Raw genomic sequence first — 23,882 nt, forward strand, 5'->3', positions numbered from 1 at the left:
TTTTCATTCAAACTTTCGACAACGGCAAATTTTTTGGTTTTAGATGTATTACTTTTGAAGGATGATGCTCGAGCTTTATTGCGCACCTCTTTGCTTTTGTCTATCCCCATTGGAGGGACTAGTGGTTCCAGCTCCAGTTTCGATACGTTTTCATCATCCAAGTCTAACTCATTGAGATTTATGTCCGAACGAGCATCCGATGTGGTTTGGGAGTAATTCAGTTCGGTGGATGGTATAGTTTTTGAGCTTTAGACTTCGACTTGGGTGTGTTATCATGGTTATTAAATGCGACTTTAAGGATTTCCTAAAAAATTCTCATATTTTTTTCATCCCAAATGGTGCACGGTATTGAGCTTTAAATTGATCATTAGCCTTTACCAGGACGTCCACGTCATTTCTTTCACTTCCTCAGTTACAGTTATTAACAAGCCAATTGTGGATCACATTAAAGTGATTGATTCTTTGTTTCGTATCGGTTCCTGATATTTTGTGCGGTCCACGGTACTCTTCTCGTCCCATAACTTCGTGGAACTTCGCACGAACCTTCTTTTTAAAATCTTTTGCCTTTTGACCATCCATTATTAAAAAACAATAAATGTAACGCCCAGCGTCCCTGAACTTTAGACACTTGGCAAGAACAGTCCCTGAACTGCTAAAAAGTTGTCAATATTAGTCCTTATGGTTTATGGAGTTGATGTTTTGATACTTTTGGTGTGAATCATGTTGATACTATGATGCTTGACTCTTTATTCTAGATGCTTGACCCTTGATGCTTAATCTAGACACTTGATTCTTAACACTATGGAAACTAGATTCTTATTGTTGATTCTTGATACTTGATACTTGGACTCTTGATTCTTGAGAAACAATGACTCTTGACCCTTAAAACTTATTTAGTGCTTGACTCCTTAGACTTGTGAAACTTGATTCTTGATTGAACGAGAGATTGGAGCCTTGTCACTGGTGGAATCTATTAATCTTGAGAACTATTGACGTATATACTATAATCTAGTTATTCTATTTCCCTACATAACACAACGCCTAACCTGAAGCGCAAAACCACTCAAAATCGGGAACGCAGAAAGATGGATCGGCCAGAGTGGCGTCCGATCGGATGACCGTCCGATCGGATGACCAACCGATCGGCTGACCACCCCAGCCGAACCACCTTTCCCTCCTTTCCCCCTTCACCTATAAATAGGATGTCACATCACCATTTTGAGTGATGTGACAGCTCTGCTCGACCAGGCACGCACACTCTTCATTTCCTCCTTTTCTTGCTGATTTTGGTACGTTTTAGGCTAGATTCTTGTACTTTCTTGATCTACACATCATCCTTTACGTGATTCTCACTTGAAATCACACTTTTCACCATGAAATCTCTCAGATCTGAGTACTTGAGGGTGATGTCATCATGGTGGTTTGTACAAACTACCATGTGATGTCATTCTAAGCAAGATTTAGCTCGAATCTAAGGTATTTCATACGTTTTTACATTAAATCTAAACTAAACCTATACTTTTCATATAAAACTTGGGTTATTCTTCATCTTTTCGTCAAACTTTCGATTACTTCGGTGATAAACGTGCCGGAACGGACTGTAGACTCGATCGGTGGTCTACAGTTGGTTTAGGAACGGATTGTTCACTGATTTAGACGATCACGGGATGGATTCCGGCATAAACCCGTCACCAACAAACAAATGGGTCGAACTGGGGTGATTCCGGACCGATCAGAATGTCTGTGAAATGACAAGTAACTGTTGCCTTAGTCTGCACCGAGACGTCACCATAAATTTTCAAACTATGGATTTTTGCAAACATTGGTAAACTAGCAACATTGGGAGTTTAAATGGACAGCCGTCCGCTCGAACAGCCGTCCGAATGGAGCGACCAAGTTATGCGCACCCGACCGAGTGGCAATCCGATAGGATCACCATCCGATCGGACAACCACATAAGTCTTTCTTTTACTCATGAATGTCTCACCCGAACGAGTGGCAACCCGATCGGATGGCTATCCGATCGGGTAGACACTGTCACTTCACACACACCAGGTCATCCGACCGACTGACCATCCGATCGGACAGCCAGCCGATCCGGTGACAGGTTAAACACTTTATTCAAACTCGATACTCTGCCCAACTTTTATCCTATTGTAATCTAATCAGGCTAACCCTTAAAGAGCTCCCTTTGATCCAATAACAGTTGCGACTCTTAAGCAATCATTGTGAGTATACTCGACCCCCCTTTTACTCTAAACTTTTGGGGTGTAATATGTATTCTATGAAACTTAAACTCGAATATTTGAAACTTATGCTCTGTCCTATGTGAAACTTGTGATTCTTGATTCTTGACTCTTGTGCTATGTGACGTTTAATCCAGAGTGTGTAGTTCCGCCTTAACAATAGTTGCGCTATAGGAAGATGCACCTCTCCCATTATGCTTGGGGGTATTGTTGGGAGGATTCTAGTTTACCTTGAGTCTTGGGTAAACACCAAAGCATCGGGATACTTGGGCTATCACTGCATGGACTACGACACTAGCACGGCTGAAACTATTTTGTTGTTTACACTACGGATATGAGTTGTTTTAATCTATTACACTACTATCAAACTTGTATACTCGCCAATACTTTTGTATTGATATTTTAATACATGTTGCAGGCTGATAGGATGCTATGGGATGCATGGAATCAAGCTAGGAGATACTTAGAAACGTCACCTAGTTAACTTAGAATCTTTGAACAATTTGAAAAATATTTGTCATGGTCTGTATTCGATACTTGTGTTGGTTGTGTTTGCTTCTAGACAATGTTATGATGAATTTAATCTAAATTCTATTGAAACAAATAGTGTTATGGATTCTCATGAGCAATCTAAACGCTTAGTGCTCGCACCCCGATGTTTCCGCCATCGGTTGGGGTGTGACAGATTGGTATCAGAGCCATAACTATAGGGAATTAGGATAAGTAGGAATACTTGCCCTAGTCTATAGTTCTAGGAATCTTGACTCTTATTTGTTGTTTAAAGACTTATGCCTTCTACCGAATCTGCTTCCTAGCAGCACATGCTCCTATTGAACTTACATGCCTTTCCTAAGGCTGATACAATGTACACTTTATACTATGAAAACATTGGTATACAGTGTTTACATTTTGCACGAGTTTTGCCCACAGGATAGGAGTGACATCCAAACCTTGATGGGAAGTCTCCACATTATTCTAGTAGGCCATGTCTGCGGATAAGTGCCCACAACATTTAGGGTACGATGTTGTCAAGTTAGAGGTGAAACTCAGACCTTGAGAACTAGTCCCACTCTTTGATGATTTTTATGTCTCACCAAAGTCTCGTGACTTCCGATCAATTGAGTACGTGAAATGACCAAAAGGACGAATATCGTAGGCCTAACATCGATGACGTATTGGTCTAAGTAAGTCAAGACGCGTTACCTCAATTCGAAAGGGGTTCTATCTGTTAGAATCTGAGTTTGGATTGATTGTGATTTATGTTTGAATTAAGATGAACAATGAAAGAGTAGTGCAGCGGAATTTAAATGGAAACAAACTTTTCACAATCAAACAGGAGAATTTCTTTCAACACACATTTTCAACAATGAACCGAATGCTTAAATTTATTTCAAGATTCAATTACAATTGCATGTATGCAACAAACTCCCCCTCAGCCTGAGCTCAGTGATTTGTTCGTACAGGACGAAGATGGTGAAGAGCTAATAGATGAGTACAGGGTATTGTTCTATTTATAGGCACAGACAAACCACTGAAGCATCTAAGCTGACGTCACCATGAAAGTGACATCTAACCTCATAACAAACTCTAACATCTGATCTATACAACCACTGCTATGCTAACAACTATTATTACAATATATTACATGATATAAACTAAACTACTGCTGCATCATTCCACTGATGTGAACCCAGCAGTACTTGACATATCTAGCAGAGCTTGACCCATAGCAGTAGATTAAACAGTAGAGCTTTAGTCTTCCATCAGTCTTTGACTTAGACAGCAGTTGTAGGTCAGCAGTTAGTAATGATCAGTAGATTCGAGGTCAGCAGATGTTGAGACCACTTTCAAGGGGAGAGACTTGATTACATAACTTATGCTTATTCTGGATCCACTGCTCTGATCCAGTTTTGGCTTTGATTATCTGTTCCTCTGATAGAGTTCAATCCCAACAATCTCCCCCTGGAACAGATAATGCCAAAACTCTTCATTATTGGAAGATCTTTATTGCCTCATCAACAGTTCCCTTATTTGCCCTTTGAGTTGTAACTCAAAGGCTAAGGCATCTGTGTCATTTTCATCCCTGCTAAGTGGAAGATCAAGGAGATCCTGCAAATCTTCAAGACTTAGGCCAAGTGCTTGTTCCCTTGTTATTTTCTTCACTTCTCCACTAGACTTGATCACTGTCAGTACATGGGTCTGTTTGTCAGTTTTCCACTTTAGTACGTTTGAGTCTGGTGGGTTTCTTGGGAGATTTTTATTAGATGAGGTGTTTGGTGAAGCTGGCCTATTAATGACTGACTGAGCAGTACTTGCAGGTTGATCCAATCCAAGAGTTTCTACAATCATCTTCTTAATGCCCTCTTTTACAAGGTCATCACCTGCCATTAACTCTTGTATTGTTTCAGCATCCAACTGTTTTTGTTGCCTTCTTTTAAAGATGGCTGCACTAGCTGGAGCCGTGGCTCTCCTGATTTACAGCTTTTGGTGGTCTTGTTGAAACCTCTGCTTTAGGATAGTCAGGTTTTAGTGGAGCATTAGGATCTGTCTTCCTTAATCTCTCCAAGCTTTTGTAGGTGGTCCTGACTTTCTCTTCTTTCCATCTCAACACTTGATTCAAAGACCCATAATTAGCAGCAGCTAATTCCTCTTTCATTCTCCTCAGCTCTACCTTTTTATCAGGTACATTCTTTTTGTACTTTGCCCAATCAGGAGGAGTATGTTTGACTTTGTTCTTGAGCATGTCTTGAATCCTGGCTGCTTCACTTTCTAGCTCAGGAATGGTCCAGTCTTTATACATGTATCTTTCTCCTTTGTATTTCTTGTGGGCCATGATGTTTTTAACATAATCTTTTCTCAGGGATTCATTTGCCTTTTCTGAAATTTGCTGACACACATTCTTTGCAAATTGTTCCAAAGGTCTGACTTGTGTGAGCAAGAATTGGTAGTTCTGTTGAATTTCTCTATCAAATTTCCCTTGTGTATTTCTTTTAGAGATATCCTCTGCTTGTTGAGCATTAATTTTCAAATATTCTTCAATATTGTTAGGCCTGGGATATCCTCCAACTGATGGCAAACTCCTTTTAGCAGGATCATCCTCATAATAGAAGGATTTAATCTCTTCTCTGACTGCTATAAGCTTAAGAGGAAATTGAACACCTGCAGGAGCTAATGGCTTTTGAATCTGAGCTGATGAGAGGAACAGGGTTTGGTATTGTAACAAGTGATAGAGATTTTGAAGATGTTGGTGGTGGTGAAGCGTCATCATCTTTCAGGATTAAGCTTCTCCTTTTTGGTTGAGGAGAGGCTGATGATGTTTTGGTTGGATCAGTGGTGGTGATTTGGGTGGAAGTGATTTGTGATTAACTAACAGTTGTTGAAACAACTGGTGTTTCAACCACTGTTGCCATTACAATAGGTGTTGTAACATCTGATGTCTTCTGCTTTTTGGCAGGAGGTGATGGTAGTGAGGCTGTTTTTGGTGGTGAAGTGATTTTTGGTGGTGATGGTGGTAAAGCAGTGGTTGTGGTGTGTGTTGAAGTAGTGTGTGTTGAAGAGATGGCAGGTGTTTGGCTGACAGTTGTTGAAACTACTGAAGTATCAGCAACTGTTGATACAACAGGTGTTATAACAACTGTTTGGGTGGAAGATTGATGTTGGTGGCTTTTGGACGGTGGTTTGGGAGTATGCTTTGTGGGTCTGGATGGTATGGATTTGGGTTCCCTCATTTTTCTAGTGGGATTTCTTTTTGGCTTAGGATTTTGAACATCCTCTGGCTCAGAACAACCCTGCGCATTCAGCTCCATATAAGCTCTTTTCTCCTCATTCCACCTGGACATGTCCTTTGCCGCTCTGTCCCTTTTTACACTTGCTAGTGCTTCAGCAAGTGCATTTGTGGTAACATCAATCTTTTTGCTACCATCTGGCAAGGGAATCTCTTTAGTCATGGCATCTTTTTCTGGTTCAACATAAAGGCCATCATCTATTCCCTTCTTCTTCCACTCCTTGATTTTCTCCCCATTTTTGGCATTATCTGGGGTTGTAGTTGATCAATGAAGAGAACAGTTGGAAGAGCAGTGCCAGTGGTTTTCAAAATGTGGGCCTTTATGGCCTTGATATCTGCTTGGGTGTTTTTAAACCTGGACTCCATTATGTTTCTCAGCTCTTGTACATGTATTGCATGTTGCTGATCAGCCATTTGTTTTTGTTGTTGGAGAAAAGGTTGAAATAGATTCCATAACTCATCTGCAGCAGGTGCTTGTGGTGGAGCAGGTGCTTGAGGTGGAACAACAGGGGATTGCACCTTTTGAACTTTCAACAACTTTTGCAGCATTTCTTTGATTTCTGCAACAGATGTATCCAGTTTTTCAACTCTAGTCGTCAATTCTAGGTACTTTAAACCATCACCCAACTTAATGGGATCATCTGATTTCCCACTAGCAGTGGTTGTAACAGTGGTTGATGCAGGGAGTGTACTCCAAGTATCATCCACTGATGCCCCTTTTTCTTGGTTCTGGGGACTTCTTCCTTCAACACTTGATAACCTTTTGATGGTACCATTGGTCAAAACAAACTCACCAGTGGTTATCAGAGGTGCTATAGATGGAATTGCCTCCAAAGAAGTCTTATTGATGTAACCACTGTCCAAGTGTAAACCAGTGGGTTCAACACTTGTAGTGGCTGCTTCACTTGGACTACCACCAAGAGTTACTTGTAACTCAAGGGGTGTAACCTCCCCAGGTTGTGTTGGTGGGTTAGCAATGATTGATACATCAGACCCAGTCATTTGTTGAGGCATATTCTCATTGATAGGTGATTGAGAAGGACTGGTTTGTGCCTGGTTCAAATCAAGAGCATCCAACAAGATTTTTGTTTGTGGGGGAATTGTGGAGGCGAGGTTGGGTGTAGAAAGAGAATTGGCCCCAGGCATTGGGCTGTGGATGATGGAAGCAAGTGATTCCAGAGCATCACATTGTGGTGTCCCTATTTGTACAACCTGTTCTTTTTTAGAAGAAGCAGGAGGAGTTTCAGCCATGGTTTGAGATATTTCTACCAACTGCTGTGAGGAAGTAGCAGCAGTGGTTTCTTGTGACTTTTGTGCTGTCACTGGCAGTTGCTCTGGTATCTCATCCTCCAGAGTTGCCTTTTTGGTAGGTTTGGGGGGGGGGGGGGTTGAGTTTTCTTTTGTTTTCTTTTGTTTTGGCTTTTTGTGGATTGTAGCTGTGGGTTTCAAAGCAGTTGTTTTGCTGCTTTGATCACCTTGAGCAGTGGGCTCAGCAGCAGATACTTGAGGAGCAGTGGTAGCTGCTAAATTCTGCTCAGGCACCTTTACTTGTGTTTTGCAAGGTGTTGACATTCTTGTGAAAGTTTCAGCAATTAAGCTGTTTATTTGAAAAGATTCACCTTGTTTTATTGCAGATGCATCATCCTTACCAAATTTCTTTTCAAAATAATAACTGAGAAATCAGGGAAAAAGTAAGAATGGCTTTTTCTCAACATTTTTAACCAAATCATTAAAGATTTCCTGGGAATAATTGAAATTTTCTTCTTGAAGAATAGCATACCCAAGGTTTTGAATCTTTAATGGTATCTCATTAAAAGAGGTGGTTTTGTATGAAACACACAGTAATAGGGTATGAAATAAAAATCTTGTTGCAGGAGGAAAGTACCCTTTATGCAAGGTATCCCTCTTCATCATGGAATCAGCATACCCACTTCCAAGGAAATCAATTTTTAACTCATTTTTGGGAAAAGAATTTTTACCTTCCTGATCATTGAGTTCAAAGACTTCCGAGATGGATTGTGGTGTGATTTTGACAGCTTTACCCTTTAGAGAAGAAGTAATGGCTATAACATTTTCTCCTTGTTTTTCAAGGGTGATATTTTTCCAAAACTCTCTCTGGGTTTGCAGATAAATTGGAGCATCTGCTGTAAGCAAAGTTTTGTACTTTGATGCTGACATGAGGTCAATGATGGAATCGAAGGCATCAATGGTGTCGGGTTTTGTAAGAAGACCCAGAATGTTGTGCGAAGCTTTGTGTGGGATTTCAATTGGTGTTGATGGTGATTTTGAAGTGGATTTTGCGGAGGACTTCGATTTTGTCATTTTGGAGAAGATGATCGAAGCGGGTTGTGAAGAAATTTGAGAGAATGAGATGAAAACTGCTTTGAGAAAGGAATTTTTAAGAATTCAATTCGACAGTAAAACCCTGTTTGGGGTTTTGAAGGGGGTTTTATGGAGAAAAAGTAAATGCTGATGTGGCGGCGGTTACAAAAGGTCTGACCACTATGTACTGTCCACGTGCCAACCCCTGATGAAATAAAGGACAATACTTTTTATGAAAACCACTGATGAAGGGCAGTGGTTGCAACGGTAACAAATGGAGGCAGTGGGTGAGTTTTACTATCAGTGGATAGCATATCAGTGGATAAAACACTAATTTTGAACAATAGTGCTTATCAAGAAAATGAGAGAACAGGGGTTGACTTTCAGCAGTGGACGGACTTTGAAGTAGAACAGACTTTTGAAACAAAGCAGTGGTTATGGCAGACTTTTTAGGATTTTAATGAAAACTTTCATTTTTAACTATTTTTAAGGGTGGATTTTTGATTTTCTGAAAACATTTTAATGCTTTTATTCATAGAAAAACAGGATTTTGCCTGTTATTCCATGTTTAGCATGCCAATCCTAGAGATCAAACTTTCAAAGGTGGATGTGTCTAATGCTTTGGTTAGCACATCTGCCAGCTGATCCTTAGTTGGAACATGATGCAAATAAATCAAACCTTTTTCATAGCAATCCCTCACAAAGTGATGTTTGATGTCAATGTGCTTGGTGGTTGAGTGGGAAACTGGATTTTTAATGATATTTTCTGCTGCCTGGCTATCCAACATGAGTGGTGTCTTCAAGGCAGTGATACCAAAATCCAGCAACTGATTTTGAAGCCATAGCAGTTGGGCTGTACAACTTGCAGCATCTATATATTCTGCCTCAGCAGTGGATGTGGAAACAGCTGCTTGTTTTTTGCTTTGCCAAGACACTAAGCAATTGCCTAGGAATTGGCACCCTCCTGAAGTGGACTTCCTTGTTTTGTCACATCCAGCAAAGTCACTATATGAGAAACCTGAAAGCTCAATTTTACCATCAGCTGGATACCAGATACCAAGTGTGGGAGCACCATTTAGGTATCTGAATATCCTTTTTACAGCAATAAGGTTTGACTTCCTAGGGGCTGATTGGGATCTTGCACAAACACATGTTGCAAACATGATGTCTGGTCTAGATGCAGTTAGGTACAATAAAGACCCAATCATGCTTCTATATAAAGTTTGATCAACCAAATCATCCTTCTCATCAGACATGACTATTTTGTTGGTTGCAATGGGTGTACTACATGGCTTACAATCATCCATCTCAAATTTCTTTAAGAGTTCTTTGGCATATTTGCCTTGATGGATGAAAGTTCCATTTTGCAGTTGTCTTACTTGGAGACCAAGAAAGCACTGGAGTTCACCCATTGCACTCATTTCAAACTCAGCTGTCATGAGTTGTCTGAATTCTTCACACATTTTATTACATGTGCTTCCAAAGATGATGTCATCCACATAAATCTGGACAATCATCAACTCCTTCCCTCTCCATTTTAGAAACAATGTTTTGTCTATCTTACCTCTTGTGAAACCAATGGAAAGTAAAAAGGTGGAAAGAGTTTCATACCAGGACCTTGGTGCTTGTTTCAGGCCATACAAAGCTTTATTCAGCTTGTAGACATGATTTGGATTAAATGGATCCTCAAAGCCTGGAGGTTGACAAACATAAACCTCCTCTTGAATCTTACCATAGAGGAATGCACATTTGATATCCATTTGGTACACCTTGATGTTGTGGTTGACAGCAAAGGCCAGAAATAATCTGATAGCTTCAAGTCTTGCTACAAGGGCAAATGTTTCATCATAATCAATGCCCTCTTCTTGTCTGAACCCTTGAACCACAAGCCTGGCTTTATTCTTGACAACAATACCCCTTTCATCAGTTTTATTTTTGAAGACCCATTTTGTGCCAATAGGACTTACACCTTCTGGCAATGGTACAAGCTCCCAAACTTGTTGTCTTCTAAACTGTTGGAGCTCCTCTTGCATGGCTTCTACCCAGTGTTGTCTTTTAGTGCCTCTTGGTACTTGACTGGCTGATGGAGTGATAGAAAACCAGCAAAAAGACAAATGTTTTGGGATTGACCTCTTGTGAGCACACCTTCATTGATGTTGCCAATAATTTGGTCTGGTGGATGAGATTTCAAGAAGATGAGCTCTCCTTGGTATGGAACAACGGCATTGAATGGGGATGGCTGCAGATGTGAATCATCTGAGTTAACCACTGCTGGTGACTTTGATGATCCAGCAGTGGTTTCAAAAGGTGGTGGAATAGGTGGTAATGGTGTAGACATATGCTGACTTTGATCCGTTGTTTGAGGACTTTTATCAACAATGTTTGATGATGTGGAAGCAGGGGTTAAGGGGCTACTTTGGTCAACAATTGTTGAGGTAGCAGAGGTTGAGCTTTGACAGCTGTTTTGAACATCTGCTGCTCTTCCCATTGTGACAGACTTTTGTTGAGGAATGATGATCTCATACCCATAGTCTGGTGATGAAGCCTCTGATGGACATGTACTGTTAGTCTTGACATCAGTATTTTCAAAAGTGAATTTATCAAGATCAAACAATTCTGCGGGATTTGCTGGGATTTTCATTGATGAAAGTTCATTGAACTTTACATTCAAAGTCTCTTCCACTGTTTTGGTCCTTGTGTTAAGCACTTTGTAGGCCTTAGCAGTGGTTGAGTATCCCAGATGATAACCACAATCAATTTTGGCTACAAACTTTGAGAAAGAATATTTTAAGTTTAAAATGAAGCATTAACAGCCAAAAACTTTGAAATATGAGATCAATGGCTTTATTTTATACAGCAGTTCATAGGCAGTCTTTTGATGACTGGGGTTGATTAAAACTCTATTTTGGACATAGCAAGCAATGCTTACTGCCTCTGCCCAAAAAGTTAGTGGCAAACCTGAATCAGCAAGCATGGTTCTGGCAGCCTCAATCAAAGTTATGTTCTTTCTTTCAACAACCCCATTTTGTTCTGGTGTTCTTGGAATGCTGTATTGCCTCACAATTCCTTTTGACACACAGAAATCATCTAACTCCTTGTTCCTGAACTCTGTGCCATTGTCACTTCTGAAGATTTTTACTGGAAGGTCAAGCTGCTTTTCAACCTGTTTCACAAAGTCTTGCAGAATCCCTGCAGTCTCATCTTTTGAGTGTAAAAAGTAAGTGATGTAAACCTAGAAAAGTCATCAACTATAACCAAACAATATCTCTTTTTCCTAAGACTCATGACTTTAACTGGGCCAAACAAATCCATATGAAGCATTTGCAAACATTTGGTTGTTTTGGACTCATCAATGGATTTGTAAGAGCCTTTATGTTGTTTTCCTTTTAAGCAGGAAACACAATGCTCAGGACAGGTGAACACTTTTTGAGGTAAACCTCTTACTAGTCCCTGTTTTGAAATGGCAGTGATTGTCTTAAGATTTTTGTGCCCCAATCTTCTGTGCCATAGTTCTGTCTCTTTGTTTGATGCAGCTGAGAACAGGCAGGCATCAGTTCTGGGGCACTCTTTTGACATATCCACCACATAAACATTGCCACTTCTTTGAGCAACAAGTTTGGTTTTTCCAGTTTTTATTATTGCTTCAATCTTTTCAACTATTTCTGGTCCAACAATCCTACAACACTCCTTTGTGAAGAATGATCCATACCCCTTATCACTCATTTGTGAAACACTCAGGAGGTTGAATTTTAGATTGTCTATTAGATTGACATTTTCAAATTTTACATTACCAGACTGTACTGTACCAGACCCCAGAACTTTCCCTCTACTATTATTGCCAAAAGATATATCACCCCCTCCATGGATTTTGAAATCTTTGAGAAGGGCTTTACATCCTGTCATGTGCCTGGAGCCTCCACTATCTACATACCAAAGGCTATCTAAGCATGCAGAAGCTCCCTGCACATGAAGTAAAAGGATTAGTTCATTAGGGTCTCCAAAGCCAATAAGGCTTTGGACGGGGTCTTAACAGTGTCTGGGGTGAGTTCAGGTGCATGGACAGTGGTTAGATCAGGGGTTTGGACAGTTTTAGGACTGTTTTTCTCTAACCACTGTTGTGGGTCTTGACCAATCACCTGTTGATAACCAAAAGGATGCCTGTTCACTCTTGGTTTAGAAGGCTTTTTATAAGTCTCATAAACATGTGGGATCCTTTGGTATGATGGTTATCCCTTACCTCTTCTAAATTGATTGGCAGGGGGTGCATCAGTCACTTGAACATCTCTTTGAACAGATGTTTGGTTCAGCTGTTTTGTGACAGCTGTTTGGACTGGCACAAACAGTGTTTGGTTCTTTGTGAACTTCACAGATGATGTTGATGGACTTAAGGATGTTTTTGCAGTGTACTCATTCTTTTTTACATCAAAGTTTTTGAGATACACACATTCTTGAGTTTTGTGGTTTGTTTTCTCACAGATGGTGCAGCTTTCAGCAGGTACAATGACACTTGTTTTGTTTAGATCATATGCTTTTAGATGATTCCTCTTTTCATAAAAATCACAAAACAGGTTTTTTATCTTTTCTCTTTTCTTCCTTTTCTCAGACTCCTTAGCAACAGAGTTTTGAACCACTATTGGGATGTCTTTGATAGGAATAACCTTTGCTTTTGGAGCTTTTACTCCATCAGTGGTTGTGAAATCCATTGGTTTGAAGTTTTCAAGGATGTCACACTCATCAGACCATGTGGGTTTAAATTGGTATTTCTTAATTTCCTCAAAGGTTGAGGATCCCACAGATCTTTCCAGAGTGATTTTGTTACCAAGTTTGTCAGTTATTTTAACCTCTTGACCATCCTTGTTTGTGGGAATAACTTCAAGAATGGTTTGAACAGATTCTTTTGAAGCATTGTTTTCAATTTCATCATGTTTTCTAAAACCAACACCAAATTTTACATTGCTTTTAATCTGTTTTTCAAGCATGACCTCATAACCTTTGCAAGATTCCACCCATTTTTCACAAGTGATTTGGGTGGATTCCAACTCCTTTTTACAAACTTGGTTTCTACCATAGTTTGGAGTTGAGTCTTCGTTATGCTTTGCTCTTCTTTGAGACTGCTGATTTCTTTATCTTTTTCAGCCAATTTGTTTTTAAGTTCTTTTAATGACTTTTCAAATTTGACTTCATCAGTAAAGACTTTATCTCTAAGGTTTTCATTTACCTCTTTAATGTTAGCAAAAGCAATAATGCATTTGTCTGAACACAGTTTTTCAAGAACTTGAGGTGATACCTTAGTAACAGCCATCATGGAACAATCACATTGATGATCACCTTCTTCATCAACTCTAACTTCTTTCTCACCTGCTTTCTTCTATTCCTCTACTTCTTTGTCTTCTTTGGACCAGGGATCAGACAGTGGTTCAATCAGGGTTTCTGAATTTTCTCCTAGCAGTAGTTCACCAGCAACTGCAGTAACCACTGCTTCAGCCACTTTATCCACTGTTTCACCACTTAGTTGTTCACCTTCAGTTTCTACCCCTTCTGGTATTAACTCTAATTCCATCAAACAAAATTCATCATTAACATTATCATTAGAAGCATAGAGTGCAAAATTTTCATCACCAAGCTCATCAGGCATGTTGCTCCAGTCAACAAAGCCTTGGGTGAAAAAGCTTTGTTGATCTGGTTGTACTACTGTTGGAGCAACTTGTTGAGGTGCAACAGGTTGCACTTGTGCCTGAGGGACAGGGGCTTGAACATACTGAATTTGTGGAACAGTGGTTTGAACATAATGCACAGGCACAGGGATTGCAACATAGTGAGCAGTGTTAATATGTGCTGCAGGGGTATATTGGGTATATTGCACAGTGCTTTGATGTTGTGGTCTAGGGTTTGAGCTGGGATGAGTTATTATTGGACCAGTGGTTTGACTCCTACATTCCCTAGCAAAACGACCTAGCCTATTGCACTTGTAGCATTTCAGTTTTGATTTATCCAACCCCACTCTCAAATTCCCATGTAACCCTGGGAATTTTCTCCCTGTTCTTTTATAGAATTTGCTTGTTCTTACACTAAGTAAAGCCAATTGATGCAAAATGTCCATCTCTTCTAACTCAGTGAGATCAAAGTGTTGCAAATCATTTATTTCAAAGCACAACTTATCTGACATCTGGTTTTCACAATTTGCAGCAAAAGCATAATTTCCAGAGTGAGAATCAGAGTTGTTGAAATTTCCACCAGCAGTTATATCAATAAAGTGGTCAAAACTCTAATCCTTACTACTGCTACCAGACTCTTCCTGACCAAAAAGAGCTGTGCTACCAAACGAATAGTCATCTGCAACTTTGCCAGACTCTTGCAACTTCCTTTTCTGGTTTAACTCCCTTTCATAGGTCAAGAGTCTACCATGAAGTTGGGTCAGGGTCAGATCTTTGAACTCAGCTGAATTTCTAGTTACAAAAGCAATTGTATCCCATTTTTCAGGTGGTGATCTAAGAAACCTGCTATTTTGAGTTGCATTAGGAAATGTAACTTTAACAAGTCTTAGCTCACTAACAGCTAAATCGCTCAAACTGTTGGGTCAATGATTCACCCTTGATGTGACAAAAGGTTTCATACTGCTGATTCAGAATTTCCCTATTATTTTCAATAACTTCTTCCGTTCCCCCAAACTATTCCTTCAGTGCATCCCATAGCTCTTTGGCACTGTTACAATGTAACAGTCCAGCATAGATTTCATTGGGTAATGCAGATGCAATGATGCTAAATACTTTGGCATCGAGTTCGAACTTTCTGAAATCAGTTTCAGTATAATTTTCAGGTTTTTTAGGTTCGAACTTCTTTGAATCCTCAGCACTTGGCACCATGGGAACATGTGGTCCAAAAACAACAGATCTCCAACATCCAGTATTCTGTTGAGCAAGGATGTGTCCCATCCTTCTCTCCCAGATGTTGTATTCATTACGTTTAAGCATGGGTGGTTTGAAAAAAGAGCCAATGTTATTCTTATCATCTTGTGATTGTGACGTCATCCTGGTTGCTTTACAGGTACTGATTAATCAACTTTGATGGTGATTAAACCTTACACTGTTTTTCAATAAAACGAACAAACTATCAGTATCAACGATTTCGAGATGAACTATTTATGTGAAAGTGACTGTTAAATCAAATTTGACTGTCCAAGCTCTGATACCAATTGTTAGGATCTGAGTTTGGATTGATTGTGATTTATGTTTGAATTAAGATGAACAATGAAAGAGTAGTGCAGTGGAATTTAAATGGAAACAAACTTTTCACAATCAAACAGGAGAATTGCTCTCAACACACATTTTCAACAATGAACCGAATGCTTAATTTTATTTCAAGATTCAATTACAATTGCATGTATGCAACAAACTCCCCCCCCCCCAGCCTGAGCTCAGTGATTTGTTCGTACAGGACGAAGATGGTGAAGAGCTAATAGAACAGTACAGGGTATTGTTCTATTTTTAGGCACGGACAAACCACTGAAGCATCTAAGCTGACGTCACCATGAAAGTGACATCTAACCTCCTAATAAACTCTAACATCTGATCTATACAACCACTGATATGCTAACAACTGTTATTACAATATTATACATGATATAAACTAAACTACTGTTGCATCCTTCCACTGATGTGAACTCAGCAGTACTTGACATATCTAGCAGAGCTTGACCTATAGCAGTAGATTGAACAGCAGAGCTTTAGTCTTCCATCAGTCTTTGACTTGGACAGCAGTTGTAGGTCAGCAGTTAGTAATGATCAGTAGATTGGAGGTCAGCAGATGTTGAAACCACTTTCAAGGGAAGAGACTTGATTACATAACTTATGCTTATTCTGGATCCACTGCTCTGATCCAGTTTTGGCTTTGATTATCTGTTCCTCTGATAGGGTTCAATCCCAACAGAATCACTTTGGTTAGTCACTGTTCCTCTACCCGGAACAATCCTACGTTTTATAAGCCTATCTCGATTTTTCATAAATGTGGTTTCATCTATAAGGTTTTAGACTTGATTCTTTGTTTGTTTTGGTTTATTTTTGCACAAATCACACGTTGTCCATAATCTAAAACGTTAATCCTAATCTCATAACAAACTAAATTTATGAGCTTTATTCTATGAGCAATCTATGTGGTAATCTTGATTGACTATTATGTTTTGAGGTATCGATTGTTGGTATGAAACACTAAGATGACATGGAAGTACGAGACAGAAGTGGCATGTCCGAAGCATGGTGGATACGCCGCTGGTACTTCCTATATATAAGTGCTTCCGACATGTTACCAACTTTCGTACCAAGTGCCATACGAGGTTAGTGTTTGCAGACCAGTGTGGATAGTCTATGTAATCTATGGAAACTTTATCCGCGAAATCTACGGGGAATCTATGTAATCAATGTAGACTCTAAAGCTATGCATGTAATCTATGTGTACTCTAGCAATGTTAATCTACTGTGTCGAACTATTGAGTTAATCTATGGCAATCTATCGAGTTAACCTATGTTAATCTATTAAGCAGTCATCTTAAGCTATTGGGTTATTCTATAAGCTAATCTATGTCGATCTATCGAGAAAACTATGAATAAACTATGTGAATCTAATCTATGCGAAGCTATTTGAGCGATCTATGATGATAATGATAATGATGATGAGCAAATGGATATGTTTGATAATTGCGACACGTAACATGACACCAAGTACGAGGCAAGACGATGTGTCCAAAGCGTGGTGGATACACCGCTGGTACTTCCTATATATAAGCGTTTTCGGCACGTTGACCAAACTTCGTGCAACGTGCCATGTGAAGGTCGTGAGTTTTGTGGTGATTCAATCTAGATTCTCTAATCTATCGTGTGTGCAATCTATATTGTGGGATCTCGTGAATCTAACTCATACGATCCTCTTGTTGGATCTTTAGGATATCTTCACGAAAGCTACCCGGCACTCTCAGGAAGTCCAGGGAGAAGTCTCAGAAAAAGATGATGTCATTCATGGCCGACCAGATTGCTCGAGTCGTGCCAAAGATCGTCTCTGAGCTCCAAGGATCAAACACTCCTCCATCCTCTGTGGACTCCAAGGCTGAGAAGCAGAAGTCTACTAAGTTCAACTACAAACATTTCATCTCTTGCAACCCTAAGCCTTTCACGGGCAGTGATGGGGTGACTGCTATGCTCGAGTAGTTCGACAGCATCAAAGTTACCTTCATTAACAGCGAGTGCCCAGATCATTTGAAAACTAGGAGTGCAACTGGAATGTTTCAGGGCATAGCATTGGAGTGGTGGTCAAATGAGAGAAACATCACTTCAAATGAAGAAGCCTATGCTCTTCCATGGGCTGAGGTGCAAGAACTAATGATGCTTGAGTTCTGCCCTCCTCTTGAGCAGTGGAAGCTTGAAGAAGTATTTTGGCATCTGAAGCAAGTTGGTGATGACAACCTGGTATATACTACTTGTTTTAAGCAGCTGAGTCTCATCGTTCCTCACTTGGTTTTGACTCCTAAGCGGATGATAACCAAGTATATCAACGGCCTACCGTCTGCAATGCGTGATTCTATCGAAGCAGCTCAGTTGGAAACTATCGAAGAAGTCTACCGATTGGCAGCAAGTTTGAACAACAATCGTGTGCGTGATAAGCAGTTTGCTACCCCTGCCCCTTCAAATTATGCTAACCAAGTGACCCAGCAGCCTAGTGGTAGCAAGAACAAGAAACAGAAGTCTCAGGGTTCGGGATGCAATGCTATTGTCTCTGCTGCTAACCCTGCTGCAAAACCTGCTCCTGCTACTACTGCTGCTAACCCTGCTGCTCCCGAAGCTAAAAAGCAATACAATGGGCCTCATCCCAAGTGTGCAACTTGCAACTACATCATCCCGCTACTTCTGCATGTCGTCTGTGCACCAACTGTAATCGCTGTGGTCACACTACTCCCTACTATCATCAAGCTAACCCTGCACCGCCAGCTCAGCAAGCCCCAGCTCAGGCAACTTTACCAGCACCTCCAGCTCCTCTACAGAATCCTAGGCCAGTCAATGCTGTTCGTGCATGCTACAAGTGTGGAGATACTACCCACCTCCGTAACCAGTGTCCTCAGCTGAACCAGGACCAGCAGCCAGCCGCTCGTGGACGAGCGTTCAACCTTAACGTGAATCAGGCTCGTAATGACAATGACGTTGTCAATGGTATGTTCCTTGTTAATAACCTTTATGCTTCGATCCTATTTGATACTGGTGCCGATAAAAGCTTTGTGTCCATGGAATTTGAGTCTTTGATAAACTGTACACGCTCCAAGTTACCAGAGTCATTCTCGGTTGAGGTCGCCAATGGTAAGTCGATTCTTGTGAATTCTATCGTTCGTGATTGTTCCCTGACTCTTAACGATCACGTATTTCCTATTGATCTTATACCCATGCGTTTGGGAAGTTTTGATGTTATCATTGGCATGGACTGGTTGCGAAAGAACCATACCGAGATTGTTTGTCATGAGAAACTTGTTCGTCTTCCTCTTCCCTCTGGTGATACTTTGATCGTCTATGGAGACCGACCTTCAAAAGGACTAAGGTTAATGTCATGCACACAAGCGAGCAGAAGCTTACGTAAACAGAACCCTGCCTTCTTGGCCCACGTGGTGGAACAAAAAGGTAAGGGGAAGAACATAAGCGACGTTCCAGTGGTGTGTGACTTCACCGATGTCTTTCCTGAAGATCTTCCTGGTCTTCCCCCTCCCAGATCTGTTGATTTTCGTATTGATCTCGTACCTGGTGCTAGGGGTGTTTAAAACCGGATATCCGAAAATTCGGATATCCGAAAATTCGGATATCCGAAAATTTCGTAGGATATCTGAAAATTCGGATACGGATTCGGATAGTGAAACAGATATCCGAATTTCTGAAAAAAAAAGTTTCCAATTGAAAGTCCTAACTTAACCATGTCACACCCTCAAAACCACATGCGGAGTAGTACCGCGAGGCGTGTGACTGACCAGGATCCAGCCACCAATTATACTGAGCAATTTAATTAATAACAGAAGTAATATTCACCAACCACAGGGTTAGTAGATATCATAGTTAAAGTTCATAAATTTTAAGTTCAAATAGTAGTTTAGGTGAGTAGTGGAAGCATAGGCAAAACAGTTCAAACAAAGTTCATAGTTTAAGTTTATTAAAGAACCCAACACACGGGTTAAGACGACCACTACACATCCCCAAGCTACAAGCTCCTAAGTCACTGGGTACCTGCAAAGCATGTAGAAGGGTATCAACATAATGTTGGCGAGTTCACGAGTTTGCTCAGTTTTTAATTCCAAAAACCTGTTTCAACAGTTGATTTACTCATTTATACCATGCCAAGGGGAGCTACCCCTTATGTAAGCTACTAAACTGGTTTTACAATACCGAATACTATGCGACCGTACGTTTCCGTAGAGTGCCCCATTTGTCAATGTTCTATCATCATTGACGGTTTGCCAGAGTCTATTAGTTCACTCCCGATCCCATACACGGGCACGGTGTGAGGCTGGTAAGACCTAAATAGCGCTATCAACTAATAACCCGTTCGCCTGGCCCCGGCGACTAATCGGTATTAAGTAGTAGGGACTTGAGTGATAGAGTTTCGTTTAGTATTGCTTGTTGCATCCAATATAAATAGTAATTAACTAAAGGTCCCGCATAAGGGGAGAAAAGTAGGTGTGTATCCCTTTCAAGGGGATAGCGTTGTTTTAAGTTTCGTTTCCCAACCACCGGGAACGCATGCTTTTATAAGTTGTGAACTCACCTTGGGTTGCTCGGCAGATTAGTTTACTTGGTCAAGCACGCTGGTCACCACGTCCTAACATGGTTACCAGTTTGGGTCAAGCTCGGATACAAACAAGTCACGTATATCTTACACGTTTCTGACACATAACATGCATATTATACTAGCATTCCTAATGTTGGCTGGTTCTGGATTAAGCAGTAACAGTTAACACATGGCATACATATACATAGTGTTATTGGGCCTATCCCATTATACTAACAGTTAACAGCAGCATGTATCACAGAGTCCAAATTAAACAGTATGCAGAGTCCACTCACTTTTGGCCTAATAACGGAGACAAGCGGCCCAGTCGGGAACAGGTCGTCTCGACTCGAGAACATGTGGTCTCGAGTCGCAACCAGGAGATCTCGAGTTGTGGATGGCTGGTCTCGAGTCGCAACCTCTGCTCTCGAGTGATGTAGGCATGAGTTGCACCCTCAGAGGTCTCGAGTTCAGTATTATAATTATATGTATATATATATATATATTACATACACATAGTTTAATACAAGGGTCACATAGCATGTCAAGATAATCCACGAATTTTCATTTAATATAATATGTACATGCATTTTTAATATATGAAGGTTGCTCGGGAAAACCCAAAGTGTCACATTGTCCCCAAGTTTTAAGAACTTTCGTCTCGAAAGTTAAGGCAGCCACTATCAAGCTAGTATGAGTGAGAACGTTTCAACGGGGTGTCACATCATCCCCCTGTTAGTCTGGAATTTTGTCCCGAAATTCGGTTGTAGCTTCAGTGCTGGGAGTTTCGTTTGGGAACAACTGGGGATATTTGCGCTTCATCTGGTCTTCCCACTCCCAGGTAAACTCTGGGCCACGACGTGAGTTCCAACGAACTCGTACGATAGGTATCTGGCTACGTTTGAGGGTTTTGATTTCTCGATCCGTGATCTCAATAGGTTCCTCAATAAAGTGTAGCTGATCGTCAAAGGCGAGTTCCTTGAAAGGGATTATGAGTATTTCATCTGACAGACACTTCTTCAGACTAGACACGTGAAAGACGTTGTGTACCACACTCAGCTCTTTAGGTAGATTCAATCTATAAGCAACCTTACCAATTTTCTCGGTAATTTCGAATGGTCCGACATATCACGGGTTAAGCTTGCCCCATTTACCAAAACGAACCAGACCCTTCCAGGGTGAGACTTTAAGTAGAACCCGGTCGCCAACCTGGAATTCTAGTGGTTTCCTACGCTTGTCAGCGTAACTTTTCTGACGGTCACGAGCTGCCGCCATGAGTTGTCTGATCTGAGCAATCCTTTCCGTAGTCTCGACTACGAGTTCCGGGCCAGTAATTTGGCTTTCGCCAACTTCCGCCCAACATAGAGGTGATCGGCATTTACGACCGTACAATGCCTCAAAGGGTGCTGCCTGAATGCTGGTGTGGTAGCTGTTGTTGTAGGAAAACTCTACCAACGGTAATTGTCGTTCCCACCCATTTCCAAAATCAATAACACACGCTCTCAGCATGTCTTCAAGCGTTTGGATGGTACGTTCCGTTTGACCATCGGTCTGTAGGTGGTAAGCAGTGCTCATATCCAAACGTGAGCTAAAAGATCTGTGCGTAGCTTGCCATAATTCGGATGTAAAGCGTGGGTCACGATCGGATATGATATAGATTGGCACTCCGTGCCTAGCAACTATTTCCTTCAAGTAGATGGCAGCGAGCTTTGAATACTTATCTGTTTCCTTGATCGCGAGGAAGTGTGCAGACTTGGTTAGGCGGTCCATGATGACCCAAATGGTATCGTTCCCGCTTTGAGACCTTGGTAAGCCTGTGACGAAATCCATGGAAATTTGCTCCCATTTCCACTTTGGCAGTTCCGGTTGTTGCAACAAGCCCGACGGCTTCTGGTATTCGACCTTGACTCTAGCACAGGTGAAGCACTTGCTAACGTAGGTGGCTATGCTAGCTTTCATACCAGGCCACCAATACGTAGTTTTGAGATCGTGGTACATCTTATCCGAACCAGGATGTACTGAGTAGCGAGACTTGTATGCTTCGTCCATCACAAGTTCACGTAGATCTCCATAGAGTGGAACCCAAATGCGCCCTGTCACATAGTAAGCACCGTCTTCCTTTTGTTCTAAATGTTTCCTCGATCCCCGCAGGGACTAGCCCTGATGTTCTCTGGTTTCAATGCTTCGAACTGAGCACCTCGTATCTGAGTAGGGAGGTTAGACTGGATGGTAAGTTGTGACGCTCGCACGCGCTTAGGTGTAGTGTTCTTTCGACTGAGGGCGTCTGCCACGACATTGGCTTTGCCCGGATGGTACTTGATTGCGCATTAGTAATCATTCAAGAGTTCGACCCATCGACGTTGTCGCATGTTTAACTCCTTTTGCTTGAAGATATGCTCGAGACTCCTGTGATCGGTGTAAATGGTGCACCTGGTACCGTACAGGTAATGTCTCCATATCTTAAGATCAAACACCACTGCTCCCAATTCCAAGTCGTGCGTAGTGTAGTTCCTTTAGTGAGTCTTAAGTTGTCGAGAAGCGTAAGCAATAACTTTCTCGCGTTACATTAACACGCAACCGAGCCCATGAATAGACGCATCGCAGTAAACCACAAAGTCGTCAGTACCTTCAGGTAACGAGAGAATAGGAGCACTACAGAGGTTATCCTTTAGCTTCTGAAAAGCAGACTCCTGAGCTTCATTCCATTTGTAAGCAATACCCTTCTGGTGAGAGTCGTGAGGGGTTGAGCGATCTTTGAAAATCCCTTGATGAATCTACAATAGTATCCCGCCAATCCCAAGAATTGGCGAACTTCGGTCGGAGTCTTAGGTGTAGGCCAATTCTTTATAGAGTCGATCTTAGCTGGATCGACGTGAATTCCGTTCTTGTTGACCACGTGTCCAAGAAAGTGGACTTCTCGAAGCTAGAAGTCGCATTTTGAGAACTTGGCGTACAGTTTCTCATTGCGAAGGAGTTCAAGAATAAGACGCAGGTGTTGTTCATGCTCCTCTTAACTTTTCGAGTAGATCAGGATGTCGTCGATAAACACAATTACGAACTTGTCGAGGTAAGGCTTGCACACTCGATTCATGAGATCCATGAAAACCGCAGGCGCGTTAGTCATTCCAAAGGGCATGACGAGGAACTCGTAATGACCATAACGAGTTCTGAACGCGGTTTTGGAGATGTCTTCATTACGGACTCTCAGCTGATGATAACCTGATCGCAGGTCAATCTTAGAGTAGTAGCTCGATCCTTGCAACTGATCGAATAGATCGTCGATACGTGGGAGAGGGTAACGATTCTTGATGGTGACCTTATTCAGCTCATGATAGTCGATGCACATACGGAATGCGCCATCCTTCTTTTTGACAAAGAGTACTGGTGCTCCCCAGGGCGACGAACTAGGATGGATAAATCCTTTATTCAATAGTTCTTGTAGTTGCGTAGAAAGTTCCTTCAGTTTTGCGAGGGCTAGTCGATAAGGCGCTCGAGCTATAGGTGCTGCTCCGGGAGCTAGCTCGATTTGGAATTTGACCTGACGGTGAGGAGGGAGTCCAGGTAGTTCTTCAGGAAATACCTCGGGGTAGTCGCGTACTACTGGAAAATCTTCAATCCTCTTTTCCTTTTCCTGTGTGTCGGTAACAAGTGCTAAGATAGCGGGGTGCCCCTTTTGTAAACACTTCTGGGCCTTTATGAACGAGATGATACCTGTGACTCCTCCGCCTTTGTCACCTTGAACG

The 23,882-nt window shown here is 41.3% G+C and overlaps 1 protein-coding gene across 1 annotated transcript; it reads left to right on the top strand.

The window, feature by feature from the left end:
• Positions 1-17,621: 17,621 nt before the first annotated feature.
• On the top strand, positions 17,622-19,141 carry LOC118485883. The gene is made up of 2 exons (XM_035982388.1): positions 17,622-18,269; positions 18,518-19,141. The coding sequence occupies exons 1-2, from the start codon at positions 17,622-17,624 to the stop codon at positions 19,139-19,141; spliced, it is 1,272 nt and encodes a 423-aa protein (XP_035838281.1).
• The last annotated feature ends 4,741 nt before the right edge of the window (positions 19,142-23,882 follow it).

The sequence above is a fragment of the Helianthus annuus genome, chromosome 13 (genome assembly GCF_002127325.2).
Source record: "Helianthus annuus cultivar XRQ/B chromosome 13, HanXRQr2.0-SUNRISE, whole genome shotgun sequence".
Classification (NCBI taxonomy): domain Eukaryota; kingdom Viridiplantae; phylum Streptophyta; class Magnoliopsida; order Asterales; family Asteraceae; genus Helianthus; species Helianthus annuus.